At 36.6% G+C, this 20,097-nt stretch overlaps 1 protein-coding gene across 1 annotated transcript in view; it reads left to right on the top strand.

Moving 5' to 3' along the window:
- SYT10 (synaptotagmin 10) overlaps positions 1-19,891 on the top strand; it is a 63,097-nt gene extending 43,206 nt beyond the window's left edge. Inside the window, exons 4-7 of the mRNA XM_059404800.1 lie at positions 10,727-10,847; positions 14,108-14,279; positions 16,951-17,080; positions 19,820-19,891. Of these exons, the coding sequence (XP_059260783.1) occupies positions 10,727-10,847; positions 14,108-14,279; positions 16,951-17,080; positions 19,820-19,891 (495 nt within the window). The remainder of the gene's footprint in view (positions 1-10,726; positions 10,848-14,107; positions 14,280-16,950; positions 17,081-19,819) is intronic.
- The last annotated feature ends 206 nt before the right edge of the window (positions 19,892-20,097 follow it).

Genomic DNA, 20,097 nt, shown 5'->3' with positions numbered 1-20,097 from the left:
CATCACAATTGAAAAAGTCGGAATTTCCACCTCTTAAAAACCAAGATTTTAGACAGGAATATTAGATCATTTATTTCGAGTCATCTGGAAAAGTCTTTGTTAATATTATAGGTTTCAAACATGCTTATGTGCCCAATTTCTTTTTTAAAAAAATTCAAAATAGAAACTTTCATAAAACTATGCATGTCCCTGGTTTTTAAGTAAAATGTACTGAATAATTAAACCTTTACGTAAGAGTGGTGATCTTTATGACCATTAGTTAGCATAATAAATTTAAAAAGCAGATTTTTATTTCTGTCCATCGCTCTTCTATTACACTGTTTCATCTCCATTAAAGGTATAAATGCTTCTTGAATTCCTTACCTCTCCAGTTTGTTGCTTTTAGGTTTCTAATAAAATACCTAAGTTGGGAGAATTATATACAGATAAAATCAATACATTTAAATATTGGCCTGTGATCTTTTTCTCAGAGTAAAATGCATGAGAATTGTAATAGGTCAGAAGTCTTTTCATATTAATTTTAAAATTCTAGAGTATGTTTGGAGTAGGGTTTCAAGAACACTCATGTCCAGATCATGTGGTCATATTGTTTTAGAATTGCTAGACTGTTCAAATGTTGTCCTTTAATTTTATAGTTTAGAAAATGAAGTCTTGGAATGTTTAAAAAAAAAAAATCACTTATGCTCACCCAGCTGATTAACAGAAGATCCAGAACTAGATTTTAAATCTTTAACTCTTAGTTCAGTGTTCCTTGTCTTGAATTATATTGGAGTGTTAATCTGTTTGAAATATACTAATAGGAAATAAAAAGAATTGAATTTTTTTAACATGGAAATTCAATTTTCAGCTTACAGGATTGAAATCTCAAAATACTTACATAATTTGAATTAAAGGAAGTTTTAATATACTTATGACAAAAATATGAGTTAAGGCCTTTAAAGTATATAATACTATCAAATCTACCTTGTTAACAACTTCTATCAAAATTCATGGAGAATTAAGTAATGACTCTCTTGGCCTTATTTAAAAGAACAGTTGGAATCAATGTTCAGGAAATTTCAAGACAATTTTTCCTCTCAGACATAATCAGTGAAAAATCTGTATTTGGGGTATAATTGAATTTTATCATTTGTGTCCCACTGTATTTTAATATTTGGAACTTGCAGCAGATAAGGAGAAGCTCTTCAGCTCCAGAACATGCTAGCAACATCTGTTGCAAATTTTAGGAGTTCAGTATAGTTCTAAAAGTACCATGAGTTAAAGTTGTCCCTTTCTTGCACTTAGTTAGTTTATTATTAACATGCTCTTATATAGTTAAGGGAATATGCAGTTGACTTTTAAATGTGAACATTCAAAATATTCTCCTCCTTCTTTCTAATAGACTGCATTAAAATTTCCTATAAATTAAGTCACTGATTTTCTAGTTTCTAAAGAATTTTTTCAAAGAAACATAGCACTTCATCTACTAGCTTTGAAATCTAAGACCATGAAAACAATTTAAAGTTTCTTGTCCTGACTAGTAAAATCTGAAACACTGTTTCTGCTGGGGAAAGTCTCAGAGGGAAGTAGAAATCTACAGGAACTGAATGAAATGAGTCTAGTTTCACTAGAAACCTGGGTCTGCTCCCTTCTGGATCCAAAACTTTGGGTAACTTGCTTCACATTTCTGAACTTGTTTCCTCATCCACAAAAAAAAAAAAAAAAGCTTATAATAATATCAGCCCCACAGGAATATTTTGAAAATAAAAGGAGATAATAAATATCAACTTCTTATAAAAGTTGCCAAGTGTTATTTATCACCAACATGCTATACTTTTGCATACAGCCATTTTTATCTACTTGATTTCTAATATCCCAGTGTCTTTCGTGTTTTAAATTTCTTACCCTAATAATTAAATTTCCTAAATGAATCACCTTTGTATTTTTTTTTTAAAATGAATGAGACACTTTTTCTTTACTCATTTCTTCAATCTTGAACTTGAATAAAATATGACAATGTTATAAGAGACTATGCCATGGCTTATATTTCATTCAGTCTTTCTATAAATTTAATTCACTAAACCAGAGATATTACTGACTGAATATCAATTTTATTCATGTCTTTGGAGTGCTTTTAAATTTTTAAGTGCTCTATGTACAATCTGACCCCCCATGGTAAGTAAAGGGATGTTTTACAACTACAGGTACTTATTGAATACCAGTCTACAAGAGAGCCAATAACCAGAAACAGAAAATTATGCCCAGTCAGGTTTTTGTCAAAGCATATAGGCTGCAAACATTTAACTACAGTCTAATTATGCATAGAGTCCCAAGTATGATATATTGGCCATCCAGATCCAGAGAAAATAATGGATAAAAGAACATTTTGTAGGGGCACCTGGGTGACTCAGTCAGTTGAGTGTCCAGCTCCTAGTTTAGGTTCAGGTCATGATCTCATGGGTTGTGAGATCAAGCCCCCACAGGGCTCCACACTCAGCAGGGAGTCAGCTTGAAGGATTCTCTCCCTCTGCCCCTACCCCAACTTGCACACGTGCACACACCTTTTCTCTCTCTCTCTCAAAGTAAATCAATAAATCTTTTTTAAAAAGAAGATTCTGTAACAGAGGCTAGTTCTCTGCTCTGCCTACAGAATAGGGATCTTAAACCCATCAATTCAACTAACTCCATTTAGTTCTCCTGTTTACCAGGCACTCTTCTGGATGTCTTAGAGCAGAATCTGTCCCCAGTGCATAAGGCCTACTTTCTAGAAAAGCAAGTCAGGTAATGTTGAAGGGAATATGTAGTGTGTCCAATGAATGAAATGCTATGTGCCATAGAAAGAGCTTTTAGTTTTACTCTGAGTGACTTGTGAGACCATTGGTGGCTTTTGATCAGAAGTGAGCCACGGTGTCACTTCGCATCGATAAGATCTCTGACTACTATATGGAGGATAGACACTGAGGAGCAGAGGTTGTTTGGTTCATGGCAAATCATGCTCAAAGACTAGATTGTCTTTGCCAGTAATTTGTTTAACATGGGTTCACTCTAGGAATTATAATGTATAATCATATTCCACAAACAAACAGCATACAGGATAATGTCTTTTAGTATGCCAATAAAGAGATACCAAGCCAATAATAGATTAATTACACTATTGTTTCAGGCCAAGAGGAAATGAATGAAATAAAGTCCACATTTAGTTGAGGTATTCCTTTTAACAATTTTGTTCTCAGTAGAGTTGGTCTTTCCAACTGAAATGTGGGTGTCACCTGCTGGCCTGGTAGGAGCTGGGAGTGTAGCTAGCAGGGGACCGCACCAGTACTGCAGACGAGATGGGCTGCTCATGAGGTTATTTACTCAAGGGACACTGCTTGCCTCGCTGCCTGGGGTGAATAGATTTGCCAAGGCAGGAGCACGTGTCCCTTCTTGTCTTGAGACTGCTGCACAGTTCCACAGCACTGCCAAGAGTAGCCTGACCATGGCAGGGGTAGGTGTTTCAAAATCTACAGACAGCTATTTAGATCAACAAAGAGTAAACTTGCCCAAACCAAACACTCTCAAGTTACGGGTCAAATTTTGGCTTTTAAAGTTTTAAGGTTCATCACTTGATGGACACCCTGCCATTACTCTGATATCAATAATGTAATGATTTTCTATTCATGTGTAAGAATTTGGTAAGAACGTTTTAATATCTAACTGCACAAAAATTTCAAAAAATTTCAAAAATTTCAAAAAACAAGTCCAAACCACAAAATATATTGTCCAAAGCAAGCTTTCAAAACATGTTTGTTTGTTTGTTTGTTTGTTTTTAAGGTTTTATTTATTGATTAGAGAGAGAGTGAGAATGAGTGAGAGAGAGAGCATGAAAGGGGTAGGGTCAGAGGGAGAAGACGACTGCTTGCTCACCAGGGAGTCTGATGCAGGACTAGGTCTTGGGATTCCAGGATCATGACCTGAGCTGAAGGCAGTCACTTAACCAACTGAACCACCCAGGTGCCTGAGAACATGGGTTGGAAATCATAACGAGTCAGTACACAGCAGGGATAAAACTGTATAAAATAATTTAAGGTAGATTCTAAAATGGTGAAGCCAGGCTCATCCAGTCCAAGTGTCTATGTACATCCGTACTGAAAGGGATATTTCTAATGAGGAATTTTACGAAGGTTATTTAAAAGCTTCAAATACTCCAAGGAGAGCTGCATAGTGTACTGTGCAAGTTTCTATGCCACTATCTACAAGCAGTGATTAAGATTTGAGAATCAGTCTCCAGTTCCTCTCACCAAGAAGTTTAAGGTGTCTCTTAATCGGCATTACAGAGGAAAGAGTTCTTATTAAATTTGTATCATCTTCTTATGCCCAGACTGCTCTTATCCCAGTGTCTACACTGGGCTATCTCCTCTGGTTCAGGCTGCTCATTGCACCAATAGTTAGGAAACTTGATTTGGTAAGTCCGTGAAAGACTATTCCAAGGCCTCATCTCTTCTCTGTGGCTTCAGCATTTTGTCCCTCCTAGTGGCTGGGTCTGAGGCTGTGTTGATATGATAAAAGCTAAGTCATCTGGCAGGCAGAGTTATTTCCCACCGGGATTGGGAATGGAAAATGGTTTTCCCACTGAGCAGAAACACGGCACTATTAAATAGCATCACTGGCGATGGTAGCTCTGGGTTGTGGCTATTGATCTCTTACTGCTCAGTGGGGGGTTGTAATCATCCCGTCTCCAACACTACTATGTTCTCTGTCCCCTTTCTGCCTGACTTCAGCAAAGTTTCCCCTGGACTTTGTTCCATGGCCAAGCACAATGCTTAATATTATACACTTACTGAAAAGTGTATTCTTTCTTTCCTGCAGAAATACAAGCAGGTCCTGCTAAAAAGGACACCTAGTGAGCAATCTTCTCTGTTTTCAAGTGGAGATGGTAGGAAAGAATCAATAATGAAAATGTATGTGAAAGTCCAGGAGTCGAAATAGGTGTTGTGTGGTTCCCAGAGTGGGGAAGCCTCCTTTGCCCATTCTTTCCCCCACTCTCATTGAACATAGTGAAATCTGGTTTAATCACAATCACTAGAAGAAGGAGGAAGGGCAGGAAGGAAGTATTGTGTGAAAATTGTGGTTCTTTGAAAGAAAAGGAAGAAAGTGGGCTAGAAACTTGAGAAGATTTTAATGTTAATTACATTTCCTAATTGTATTCTACCAGTATTCCTTCTTTGCCTCCCAGAGACACCAGACTGCTTGTTTGGTGTAAATGCCAAGATGTGCAAGGAAAAATGCAATTTTTACACCTTAAGGATACATCTGATTCTGAAATTTCAATACACCATATAATTACAGCAAAAAAAAAATTCAAGACCACACTAGAATACTGGGATCTATGAAGAAATAAAGTTCAGTAAAAACCAAAAGATAAGTATCCTCTTACTTAAGATCCCCAAACCTATAGTGTATCTTTAGGTGGCTCAAAACTATTACAACCATTATACTCCCAGGTCTGCCATACATAGACTTGCCCTTGCACAGTTCCAAGGGCCTCCACTCAGAGCCCACAACACCCATAAACAGTGTCCTTGCTCCCTTGTTCTCTGGTTAGTGAGTAGCCTTCAGTCCTTCAAACAGTAGATATCCTGCTGCCACTGAAGTCATGACCTGGCCTGATGCTTTTATGATTTATTCATTCGGCACATTTTTTTTTATTGAGCATCAAACTTATACCAGTCACTGACCCTAGAAAAATTGTAGTAAACAAGAAAAGAAATACAACTTTTGTTCAACATCTACTGTGTCCGACTGGATTCATACTTATATTAGCTTTGTATATCATCCCTTTATAATTTAAATGCAACCCTTCCAGGTAATTGCTATAACCATGAAAATGGATCTCATCCTGTTTGCAATAAAAATCGGGGTTGATCTACGTATTCCTGAGGAGGGGTCATTTATTATTATTTTTTTAAATTTTAGATGAGAGAAAGAGAGAGCTTGAGCGGGATGGAGGGTCAGAGGGAAAGGGAGAAGCAGACTCCCCATTGAGCAGGGAGCTTGATGTGGGGCTCAATCCCAGGACCCCAAGATCATGACCTGAGTAGAAGGCAGAAACACTGAACCAACTGAGCCATCCAGGCACTCCAAGGAGGGGTCATTTAGAATAAAGCAGTGTGTTGCCATTTAAATTATCCTACGTCATTGGTCTCTCTTTGCCTTCTGGTCATGGTTGGACCTTGGTCTTTCTAATGAGGCTCTGCTTGGTCTATAGCAAGCAAGGGTTAAAAGAGCCTATCCATATATTCCTGAACATGCTTGAACTATATATACTATTTAGTACTCATTTTTACCAGTACTTAAAATTACAAAATTTTAGAGCTGGAAAATAAATTAGTTCATCTCTTTGGACACCCTCATGCTATACCAAAGAAACTGAGGTCAAGTGAGGTTAAGTGGATTGTCCAAGGTTAAATTACATGATTTTCTCAGGTGGAGGGGTGATGTGAGTCAGAGAGAAATAGATACTTTCTAGTAGTGTGAATGCAGTAGACCCACTCTGGGTCTGCATTGCACTGTAGCTTCGTTTTGTGAGCAGGCAAATGAAAGACTAGTAATTTAATGAAGATGCTCATTTGTTTAACAGTGTGAGGAAAACTATCCGTTTTCTTACCAACCAGGAAATGTGGAAGGCAGGCAGCATTTAGGGTGCTAAGTGGATGTGATGACTGCTGTCACCATGGTAACAAATTGCTTGTTTAAAGGTTTAAGTCTTAATGATTCTTACTTTCTAATATATCTCTGAATTCAAACATTTCTTCAGCCAACACCTTCACATACCTGTTTAATGGCCCCTCCCCCCCCTTTTTTTAGAGAGATTTATTCATTTATTTGAGAGAGGGAAAGAGTTGGGGGAGGGTAGAGGAAGAGAGAGTCGTAAGTAGACTCCATGCTGAGTGCAGAACCTGACTCTGAGATCTAAGGACACTGAGATCACAAACTGAGCTGAAACCAAGTGTCCAATGCTCAACCAAATGTGTCACCTAGGCACCCCAGCCCCTCCTTTTTTCATCCTAATCTAGCTTACTCAGAACAAAGAAATGGTTTCCAAATATCATTTTCATTACCAACTAATACATGGGAGATGTAAGATTTTAACTCTGGCTTTTCTGATCTGGGAACCTACATGCCCTTTTCATTCTGCCAAGCTCCCACTCTTTTATATTACCAATACCTTTAGATCCCTATTACCCATAGGAGTCACCGAATAAACTACATAGAGCTTTAACTCTTCCCACATGTCACCAAACTCCTTATTTCTCAACATAAACTGCCACTTGTATTTGTAAATATTAATCATAGTACTCACATTCAATATTATTCCTCTTCTTCTCTGCCAGTCCCACGTCTTTTGGCTCTCAAATCCTAATGTGATGTTTAATGCCCTCCAGGAGTTCTTCCCTTGGTTAGAACACGCTATAGTTATCAAGCCTTCAGTCTGCCTCCTCTCCAGCTCTGTACTCAGTTGCTATAATTCAATCTTACTACTAGCTCAGTCCTGAAATAGAACGTGCAATGCAACTACCTATATATCAACTTATCTTTCCAATGACTTTTATTTTTATCTTGGAGAGATGGTACATGGAAAAATCTTTATAACTTTGACGAGATTTATGAGGTTAACTATTGCCAAGTATTAGAAAATGATCTTTCTCTACACAGCTCTATGTCTGTGGAACCAGGGTGAAAAATTCAAATATACAGTCCCTGACCCGGCCTCAGTGTTAACTTTTTCAGAAGCCTGTCTCTGCAAATATTCCACCAAATAGATCAGTGTGTATGAGAACAGTCTTCATACTTGAAAGAAATTTTATAGAACACTATATGCTAGACTTAAAGCAGGTTTCAAGTGATTATTTGCCCAAAGATACAATGTTTTTTCCAAGGTTAATATGGGAAGTTCATGTTTATGTAGAATTGAAATAAATGAGGTCATCCATAATTAAACTTCAGAAACACAAAGCCTTTCTCATTTTAAGAAACTAAAACCCAGAAAGACCAATTCAAGCATTTCAAGGATTTTGGATAAAAATAATTCCAAAAAATAGTGTATACTTATCTACTTTCTTAAGCAGAACATATAGAATATTTTTTCTAAGCTTAATAACTCAAAAGCTATAATTTTGAATATTAATTACTGTTGAAGCCTATAGTAAAATGATGTTTTTAAGTCAGTGAGATATTATTAGTATCAGTTCCCCGTGATACAAAAGGATTCCAGATGGTTATCCTTTTTCAAACGTTTGCTTTTTTCTTGTATGAGTAGAGTCTTCCCAGCTATCATTTATTGCTGCCAGACAGACTACTGGTTAGTTTCCCCATTTCTACATTCCACTTGTGAGTTTTGACCTGCTGGAGACTGATACACCAAGTAAACATTCTTGTTAGAGTTTTGTCTAAAATAATAGAAAATGGGTACATGAATAAGTAAATAGTAAATGAGTAAGAAATGAGGTAGTTTCCTTATTTAATAGAATTTCATCATATAACTTTGTGCGGAACCATTTTAACTTATTTGCTGTTTCTTTGCTGTGCAGGAAGGGGTTCAGACTGTTGGGACTGTGTATCAGTGGTGATCTCGGGCAGATAAGAGGTGGCAATTAAAACTCAACCCACTTCTTGGTGCAGTGCCATCAACACAGGGACAGACTCAGTGGGGTTACCAAGAGTTAGTACACACTAGCTAACAGAACCGTAGCCAGAATCTGGAGTTCCGCTGTTACATTTGTTATAGGACCTTTTTAAAGGTTATACAGCCATTTACCTTCATTAAGCTCATGTCTCATAATCATCTCTTAGATTGCTTCCAGATTTAAGAAGTTATAGGATACTGGTATTTACCTTAGAGAGCATTCTGCCCTTTTCAGAATATGCAATTTCAGTTCTTTCACATTCACACTCCTAAAGGAAAAAAATCAAGTCTAATGAAGTATATATGCAGTTATTATGCACACAGAATACACATTAATCTTTACCACCCAGTTCATTCCAGTTTCATTAAAGCTCCTGACCTCATGGAGTTCACATACTTAAGGAGAATTCTGACTACCAGAATAGGCAAAAAGCCAGCTATCCTGTCATACATACAGAGATGCCTGGGAATGTTCTTTAATCATGCTCTTTGCTTTCAATTTACTTAGGCTAGTGCTTTGGTCAGCTCCTCAGTTTAACTTCTTTATGTTTACCAATACTTGTTAACAACAGATAGTCAAAATTATGCTGCAGCTGGATAGAAAGGACCTTTGAGAGATGGGACCAACTATGGTAAACTTTCTTAGTTTCAACCAGTAAACATGTGATGTATCTGGAGAAGTAGAAAAATTAGTTCCACAGATCGTTTCATGTATAAAAGCAAAACCATATCAATCACACACATAAAAATGTGTTTTACTTACTAATCCCTTTGCATGTCTCTATGTACTTTTGTCTGTATGTGGTACATTCCCTCTTGGACGCTAAGCATTTCGTCTCTGAGGTCATGCCCCTTATTTCCTCCCTAGTGTCTCCATAGCCATCCCCACCGTTTCTTGGTAGAACTTGATACCTGCTCTCTACACTCATAAAGGGATCCCTTTATTTTTTTCACCAGCTGGTGACAAAGTATGCCTACTTTTATTGATAGTTCCTGGAAGGAGAAATATAGTGAGAGAAAGGGAGGGGTGGTGGCTGCCAGATAGAAAACTTCAGAGAAAACTCCACTGACGCAGCCTAAAGAAACACTGGGAAAGAGACAGAAAGAGAAAAGGGAAGAGAATCATCAGATGAAATAGGATCCAGGCTTATTTAATTAGCCTTTTATAGCCTACTCTTTTCCTTCTTGACTGGGATTTTTAAGGACAGAATCATGCCACATCTATCTTGGTATGTGTGGCTCCTACCAGCACACCTAGCAAATAATACTCAGGAATTGCTTGCTGTTAAAAAAAAAAAAAAAAAAAATTAATCCTCAGTAGGAGGTTGTACTCTTTCTGTTTTTTTTCTCAAGCCTCTCCTGTTGGATCTTGCTCACTATTTTGGGTTTGCAGCAATCCAACAGCCCAGAAGAAACCCAGTTGTATATATCTTTGTTTTAAAACATTTTTTTCTAAAGTTCTTAAAAAATAATAACTGCTTTCCTTAATTAATTTTTTTTTTTTCATTTATCTAGTACTTACTGAGCACCCGATCTGCTTCTGAGATAGATCAGTTTTAGAGACTCATAATGTAATCCTGAGAGGAAGCGATACTGGCTTGAATGGTATTAATAGAGCTGAAAAGGACTTCACTGATTTGGGATCTATTTTGCAGACAGAGTAGACAAAATGTGGGTTAGAAGTGTAGGGGTGAGGAAAGAGAAGAGTAAACGCGACTGCGGGGCTCTGGCTCCAGCCTCTGGGTGAATGATGACATCCTTCGCTGGGTATTGGACAGAAGAATTGGTTCCAGAAGATGAATGGGAATGAGTGGAATCAGCAGTCTGGTTTTGACTATATTAAGTTTGAGATTCCTATTAAAAACACAAGTGGAGATGTCAAATGAGCAGGTGGAATATACTCAATTTTCTTACTCTGTTTAGAACAGCTTTCTTGCAGTTATTATCTGCATCCTTAATAAAACAATTTAGAATGACATTCACATATCCTGTTGAAGTGATTTTTCCCTTAACCTCTTCAATTGTATCTTGTTTTCAGTATCTGGTGTTTGAAATTGATAACATTACCAATTGCCATTCTAGGAAAGTATAGATCTGGGTGAAATTATGTTCTCCCTTTGTTACTTGCCAACTGCTGGACGTATGACATTGACTGTCATCAAGTGCAGAAATCTGAAGGCTATGGATATCACTGGCTCATCAGGTATGTACACAGTTGGCTAGTGGGTCAAGTACATTCCAAATGAAAATATTTCATGTATCCAAAATTATGCATGGTTATTGAATTATTAAGTTCAGTTGTCTATAGAGGATTATTATAGAGATTTTTCCACTTGTATAAGTGGAAAAAGAGATTGTCAAACAAAGTACTCCAAATCACCTCTTGTATTTACATTATCATTACAAAAATTTTTAGAAGATGTTATCAAATAGATTGACTATGAAATTTGGTTTTTTATTTTTATTTCTTTCTCTACTGATTTAGTTCTCAAAAATTCATAATTTACCAATCACTGCCCTACTTCTAACTAGTCAGTTGCTTATAAAAGAAGATTCTTGACCTCAAGCTTGCATTACCCTACAAGTATGAAAACACATTTAGACTGACTTTATCTCCCTTACCTGATCTGCAGAGAAATAACAAGTTTCCAAGACCATCATTTGCATTTGCATTCTTACCATCTTTCAAAATAAAAATTTGGGCAAGTGTAAGGACTGAAAGAAATTATAAAGTAAAGGAATGTTGAAGTTTCTTAAAGATGTTCTTGTAGGAAATTTCTCTTTCTGTGCTAATTTTGATAAAAAGGTAAAGCCTCATCATGCTGCTTTACCCTTTCCTTTATATCACTACAGTCCATAACTGGAGGGTTATGTATTAGCTTCATATGTGAACTCTGGCACAGCTCTGTAGAAGAAAAAATGATCAGGATAGAGGAAGGAGGTCAGTAAGCATTTGTCGAATTAAACAAATAAGAAATGGTAATGGAGATACAGGAAAGGAAGACATGGGGAAGGAATCTGTAACTGTGGTTCTTCAGAACAAAGAAATAAACTAAACTTGCATTACAAAGAGCTTGAGGGAACTCTAAGTTCTAGTGTAGAAAGAGCTCCCAATATACTAAGTAAATTTTTAAAAAGTGAGGTGCAAATATAAATATGGGTATTGTGCCTTTCTGTGTAAGAATGGGGTGTGTTACAGTATATATTTATGTTTAACAACATAGATTTGCAAAAATTTAACAACGTATTTGCAAAAAGAAATACCAGAGTTACACAGGAAAACTAAGGGGTGGAGAGAGAGGTATGGGAACAGAGGGGAGGGAGTCTTCTCATTATAGGTTGTTCTCAATTATCTTCAGTTTTGAACTATTCTGTGAATAATTTTTCATTTTTTAAAAATTTGCAATACATCATTGATAGTGAAAGGTAGGAAGAAAGTGAATTCCACATTTATTTTGGTGAAAAAGTCTTGGGTCAGTAAATGTTGAAGAATTTAAACAGTGTCCCCTGCAAATTATTGTTTATCCTACTCTTTCCACCATATATCAAAAGAGATCAAATTTTGAGACATGCAGACAGCATCAAGCTGTAATTAGTGCAAGATTACTTTTTGTTTATATGAAGTCTTCATCGGAGGAGTGCATGCTCTGAGAACACCAGCTCATTAATTCTTACAAGAGGTTTACAAGAGGTTTGTGAATCAACTCAGGAACCAGTAAATTATCCTTGTCACTAGTGGAGAAGTGTCATGGTGGGGGTGGCAGAGGATAAAGCACGCCTTATTCCCACTGTTAATGAGAGATCTAGGCCTGGGGCCTCGTACAGAAAAGAGTATCACAGAAGTGGGTTTCTTCCTTGGAACATATTTCCTATTATTAAAAAATTGAGAAGTAAATGGCAAACAGCCATTGAACATTCCCATTTTACTTTGTCTTCCTTTACATATCCTATTTCTAGGCAGAAAATATATTTTTACTTCTTGATGAAAATGCTTATGAAATATACAGATACATTATTCTAGTGCCTAAAAGGCATAAATTCAAGTAAATTTATACTGTCATGATTTGGGCTTATTCCAAGGGAATGAGATTTACTATGACATTGGTGAAAAGAGGGAGAAAGGTGTGGTGGTGCTACTGTTGGAGGGCCATCAGAATAAAGGGGGGAAAAGAAAGAAACGTAGAGCAGATACTGATTAACCAACTAGCAATCTCACTCCAATGCCAACACCCCTTCTCAAAGCCATGCCTCCTTCTTGTAAAAAGGTACACAAGTAAGGCTTTTAACTTTTTTTTAACTTTCATATCATACTGCATAATTTTCTGTAATACTGTAACAGTTTTCCTACTCAAGGTGGGAGAAGTAAAAACAGAGATCAGTCAACTAGGGGCAGAACTTGTTAACATTTATCTGACCCCTTTGGCCCATAAACATATACCCCCACTATTTTTTTCCCTTTTAAGTCGGCATCATTTAGACAATTCATCTCAAGAACCTTCCTTGAGAACATCTTTAAACTAAATATCACCTTTTTTATTGTATACTATTGTATACAATTAAACACAATGTATTTAATGTATTTGTAGTGATCACTTATTTCTTCTGCCTGAGCCCCTTATCAAATACCAACACTATGACACTAAAATGAAACTTATTTTAGTACCTTTCCCACAACTGAGGAAAATTCTAATTTCTACTCATTGTGCTTACACACACACACACACACACACACACACACGACTAGATACAATGTTACTCTTTCACAAATTTTAGTAGTCTTATCCTAAATCATTTTGAAGGAAATTAACTTTTACAATTATAATTTATAATTGTATATTATAATTTATAATTACAAAATTATATTTTATAATTATGAATTTTTAATTTATAATTAAGGCAATTATACTTACTTGTTAGGATTATATTCCCTAGAAATCACTTATTCTTTTTTTAAGACTTTATTTATTTATTTGACAGAGAGAGACATAAAGAGAGGGAGCACAAGCAGGGGGAGTCGGGGAGGGAGAAGCAGGCTTCCCACTGAATGGTAGCTCATGCCAGGCTAGATCCCAGAACCCTGGAATCATGACCTGAGCCGAATGCAGATGGTTAATGACTGAGCCACTCAGGTGCCCTAGAAATCACTTTTAACAAAATGTGTCCTCAAATAGCTGTGGCTAGAAGACATATTATAGTTCTGGACTGGCTCTTGATAGATTAGTAGGTTTTCTCTGTTGTATTAAAAACAGATAAAGTTAATGATTTTTTGGCTCATTCAAGATAAATTCTTACACTGAAAAGAAAGTGTTAGTCTATTGCCTCTAAATAAGTCATTTCAATTTAAAACTGATAATACTAAAGGCTTAACATGTCATTTTTCTTATTTAGTAACAGTTAACTACAGTTTTATTTATACTTTGTACTACTACCTTTGTGTTAATGAAATTACCTTACCATCCTTAGATCCTTATGTCAAAGTGTCTCTGATGTGTGAGGGTCGAAGACTAAAAAAGAGGAAAACAACTACAAAGAAAAATACTCTAAACCCTGTGTACAATGAGGCCATTATTTTTGATATCCCTCCAGAGAATGTAGACCAGGTCAGCCTCTCCATCGCAGTCATGGATTACGATAGGTACGTACACGTATTTCTCACTCACTGAAGAGGCATATGCAGAGCAAATTCAACTTTCCAGGTTATTTACTGCTCCAACAGTTTCAATTTGAAATGGAAGAGGAAAAAATTATTCATTCAAAATTTATTTTTCCCATGTTATACTATTTCTTTTTTTCTTTTCCATAAGAAGCCATTCTTAAGTTGAAGGACAGGACACCTGGGGCTGGGGAAAGAGTGGTGCGGAAGTCCTACGGAATCCATTACAGAAAGCACAATTACGACGCCTCTTTACAGTAACAACAGAAATTACAATCAATGGAGTCTGTTTTCCCAACTAGGCTGGAATATGCATATCCTAATTCTTATCCTAGCTCTATCATTAACTGGCTGTGTGAAAGGGCAAGTTTTGTAATCTCCCTGGGATTCACTTTTCCCATTTGTAAAACATTAGCCTAATACAGAGCCATTAACAGTGAGTATTAAGAGTGGAAGGTGAATAATGGCCATAGGGACACAGCCTTGATGCCTTCACATCAATCTTAAAATGTGCTTTGTACGTTATTCTTTCAGCTCAGTTTTTAAGTCAATTCTTTCACAAAATAAATTACAAACTCCCAAGTGCAGCTCTGCTCTTTCTTCCCGCTTCAGCTCCAGCTTTGCTCTCACACACTTGCTTTGTCTGAAATGTTATCCTGCTCTGTGTATCTCATTCCACCCAGTCTTCACAACCCTGCTCAAGTCACCCCTTCTGTGTCTTTCTCAGCATCCCAACCTCTTCTTCCTCTGAACTCATGTCCCACTAAAGGTTCATATCTCTTATTTGGCCCTTGCTATATACTTCTTCGTATTGTTTTGCTTTTCATATTTATAAACCTTTTGGAAAGGAATACTACATGTTTAACCTATAAAATTAGCATATATACGGTGTCCTGCTATGTTTATTTTGTTCTAATGTACTCAAAAGGAGTGCTCCATTTTATAGTATCATGAAAATAGTAGTAACAGGACCCTATAAGCTAGAGTAATTAATATGCTATCCTCTGGCTCGGAGTTAGAAAATGAAGCTCTAAAAAGTTAAATGATTTATACCATCTATTTGCAATTAGTTTATTTCACACTTTAGGGGGGAAAAAAAGCTGTCACCATTTAGAGAGAGAAAAGTCTTCAATTAGTCAAAAAACCCAAAAATTGTCGCAGTGTTTTCATCAGAAACCTCTGTTCTACTTTCCAAAAAATTATTCCTGTTGCTTTTCACAGTGATTGCAGGTAGATAAAACAAAGTATTAGTCATGCGGACAATTTTAGGGAAATAGATCGTGACAATATATTGAAGAGAAATATTAAAAAATTATTCCTAAAAATATGCTTGTTTGGGAAACTTCATATGGAAGAAACATGATAGTAAACAATTAAATCTACATCAATGAGAGGAAGAAAATAAAAAAATGTCCTAAGATCATCTCAAAAGTCTCCTTAGAGATGTCTGTCAAAAGAACCCTTTATTATGGATGTTGGGGGGGGTGTGCTGTGGTGAGTGCTGTGAAGTGTGTAAACCTGGCGATTCACAGACCTGCACCCCTGGGGCTAAAAATACATTGTATGTTTATAAAAAAATTAAAAATAAATAAATAATAAAAATAAAAATAAAATTTTAAAAAAAGAACCCCATGGGAATATCTTTAAATTACGTTCTACTCTTGAGAAGCAACTTAGCATGTGCACACTTGAGTCAACTGTCTGGATTCAGAACCTGCCTCTACCTCTTACTGTGTACTACCGGGTCCCTTAACTTCTGGGTATTTAGTTTCTTTTTCCATAAAATGAGATGATGATAATGATACTCACGATCATAGTGTCAGAATTAAGTGACTCAGAACATATACATTACTTATAAGTGTTTAGCTCATAATAAGCTCTCAAAAATATTAAGTATCACTGTTATTTTGACTTGTTGCTGTGAAAACAGGAATAGAAAATAGGAATGTTGTGCACTATGCTCCGGTACTCTGCAGTAGTAAATCAAATTCATAGTGCAGAAGATAGCCCTGCCCTGTTTAATTGTCGTACAAGCAGTGACACATGCTGACCTACCATGTAGAATCAATTAAATATGATCATTTATGCAAGAATGTGGGTACTGAGCTCTTGGTAAGAAATCAAAGCATCGTTATAAAACATGAAGCCTTGTGGAAAAAAACAAGATCTGATTTATAGCACTTCAAGTTCATAGTACTGCTTCTAAAAAGGAAATTCAACAATATAGGTAAGACACAGCCGGTATTTGTCATTCTATTTTATTGTAAAATGTGCTCAAGTTACAGAGAACCAAAATGGTTTGTGTGTGCTCCTTTTACAAATCCATATTTGAGTGCCAATCCTGTGTAGGAAATTTTGTTTCCTTGAGATTTTTGGTTTTGGTTTTGTTTGTTTTTGTTGTTGTTGTTGTTGTTGCTGTTTTTAGAAACAGAAGCCACTGTTGTCTTTATAAAACACAGAATTGTGCTGCTGCTGTTGCTTGCTTTTACTTAAGATTTTTGATTTGACCTAAAGTAGTTTAATCTGCAGAATCATTTAGAACCTATCATAAAATCTGGTGTTTAAATCGTGTGTTTAAAATGCTGCTAAGATATGCAAAACTCCGTTTATTTTTGAATGTTGGAATGAAAGTGTGATATTCTCCAAATCGTAGGGTAGGTCACAATGAAGTCATAGGAGTGTGTAGAACAGGACTGGATGCTGAAGGTCTTGGGCGAGACCACTGGAATGAAATGCTGGCCTATCATCGAAAACCAATAACACACTGGCACCCCTTGCTGGAGGTATGCTGTGGTTCCCTGGCATCTACTCTCTTTTTTATCTCTTCAGCTTAAGCATTATTTATCTGCTACCATGCATCTGTCATTTTATATATTCACCTATTTTTTTTATACCTTGCTCTTACTTCCATCCCATATAATCTTTCATCCAATATTCAAAGTTCTGTGTGCCTTGTAGGATTTTAGAAACTACTAAATTTTCTCGGTTTGATATTCCTTTGGACAATAAGCTCATAAAAACTGCAAGTCTGTCATTTTCTTTACATAGCCTGGAAACTTCTATCAGTGATTGATAGAGCAATCAAGTAAATCTTTTACCACCTGGAAACTGAATTTTGTTGCTTCTCGTTTGTGAAAACAGCCACCTCACCTAAACTCCCCTAGAATCCCTAAATAGAAGTATTATTTTCTAATATGACTCCTCTATGGAAAGGGACAGGTATATCTCCCAATACTCAAGGCAGTAAGTAAAAGTGTTCACAGATTTTTAAAATATTGAGACATCAGATTACCTGAGTTCAAACCATGGCTCTTGCTGTGTGACTACATATTGGAGAACTTTGGGCAAGCTCCTTAACCTCTCTACACTTCTGCTGTTGGTGTGTAACAGTAGCAAACTCAAAGAGTAAAACTAAATAAAATACCAAATTTTAAGTGCTTAGCACAGCGTTTGACATAATTTACCTCTGATTACAACTACTATTAATAGTTGTATGAATCAGAAGTATCAATACCAGTTTGTCAGGATTTTTAACCTTTAAGTTAGTTGTCAGTCTACTTGATACACCAAGTGTTGCTAGATGGAATGACTTCCTTTCCCAAAGATGACTGCTGGAGACTCTTGAGGCATCACAAAGTAAGTCTTTTATGTGACCTGACTGAGAGGTAATGCAGGTTGACGAAAGGATGTGCAGTAGATGATGAGATTCCTGCAATTCAGTTAAAAGCATAGCTATGATAGCCACATAGGAAGTGAAGAATACACTACTATCTGTTCATGTTCTGCTTCTTGTTCTGGCATTAAGCAATGGCTTAAATGGGAGAGGCAGCACAGTGTAATTAACTAAATGTCAGTGGGCCCAGGTTCTCTTCCGCTTAGTCGCAAAAGTGACCTTGGCTGTGTTACCCAGGGAGATTTTGATGAACACTGTATGAACACTGCATGCTCAGGCAACAGAGGCAAGCTGTTCTATGGATAAGAGATCTGCTCATAGATATTAATGTCCCGAATCTTTATCACACTTCATTTAATGTAAACACAAACATAAATTCACATTCACGCAGCACATTCCCCTAGAGTGCATCAGAAGTACAAACAAGTGTATTCAGCAAATCTTGGGAAGCGGGGTTTCATGTCAACAGTGTGTATTGTCTAAAGTATAAAGTATATGCTACTTCTCATTATACAATCACTATCCTTTTCCTGCTTCTTAACTTACTTTCATTTAAAGTTGGAAAAGCATATATTAATTCTAAGATTCTAGACTAGAGTGTAAAGTTTGCTGGGCAGAGAACCACACTGAAAAGTGATGTGGGATCTAATTCTTACTCCTCTGGCTGTCTAATCCTGAGCAGATCACTTGTTCTGTCTACAACTGCTTTTCTCCATATTTAATGAAAATAGAAAAGCATGCCCCTACTGACTTCACAGGAATTATGTCAGGAGAAAAGAAACAATGTGAGCAAGAATGTTTCATTAATGAAAAGACAGGGCTGGTACAAGGTATATTATAATTACTTATGACAGTTTCATAAGCAGCTATGCATTTATTTGGTGAAGGGAAGCTCTGGAATAGGCATGTGTTTGTGTCTCAGGACATGTGAACACTTTTCAGTCATTGTAGGATACACAGGAAGAACACGCTACAATATGGGCATCAGAAGAAGATCCCAGATATTTTTCTAGCAGCTGAGTATCAGAGGACAAATGGGACTAAAAGACTATGTAAATGTACTTTCTCCAGCAAGTAGCTCCTTTTTTTCCAACTCCTGCACCTACTTTCATTGGTCAAACAGAACATATGGACTAGAGATCTAAGAACTGGCTGGATTTTGCATTTTGGGAAAGTGGTGAGTGTATAATTATATGTTTTATTGCCAGAGAAGGGATTAAAATGAGAAAGGAACAATTATTTGAAAACTGGGTAAGTTGGTGGGGCAGAGACTAAAGCGTTATTTAGAAAATTGGGTTACTTCTACCTAGTCAAAAGTTTATCCTATTGTAATTGAACTTTTTAAATACATGTAGTATTTAAGGACCATGAGAAATTATTCTTCAACACTCATGGCTCCCATTACCCAGAATCAGTTCCTCTGGTCTCATTAGTTGCCCCTATAAAAATCATCTCTCCCCTTAGAACAAGTACAATGCAGTCTCTTATGCCTTGAGCCTTCTTGCTCTTACCTAGCAGTCACCCCCACTACCACAAACCATCTTATTTGACAGTAAGAACTAAAAGCCTATCATAAATGTGAAATGAGTCTGTAGTCATGAATAGTTGTGTGTACCATGTTGCTCTGCATGCCATTGTGTATCATACTCTGCCTACATCTCCATGAGATGTCTGTGCCCCATCATGTTGCCCGAGAAGGTAGGTTCTAGGGGACAAGGGGAATTCGGTCTATCTTCTCTTCAGAGACTAGCATCTCATAGGTGAATATGCACTATTAAAAGGTAGCAGCAACTACCCACTGTATTATTTTTTGCACTAGATTATGCATTTTGAAATTATTGTCTTTCAGTTACCTGGCCGAGCAACCAGTTTTGAGAGTCAAGGATCCTGTCCATCTCCCAAACCACCTTCCACACCATAATGCCTCCAGAGTAAAGACCATTATAATAAGGAACAAGGACCCTATGCTCATCAGATCAGAAAAAGAGTGGAAGGTTTGATTTCCTCACTTAAAATATATCTTGATAATGAACAAACTTGACGTATGATTTTACATTTACTTTTTTTGGCTGTTCATTAACTTTGGACATCTTGATAAATTTTACTTGAATACAAATACTCCTTATT

The sequence above is a fragment of the Mustela nigripes genome, chromosome 6 (genome assembly GCF_022355385.1).
Source record: "Mustela nigripes isolate SB6536 chromosome 6, MUSNIG.SB6536, whole genome shotgun sequence".
Classification (NCBI taxonomy): Eukaryota; Metazoa; Chordata; class Mammalia; order Carnivora; family Mustelidae; genus Mustela; species Mustela nigripes.
Note: the sequence above shows the minus strand (reverse complement) of the source record. Positions and strands in the feature narration are given on the sequence as shown.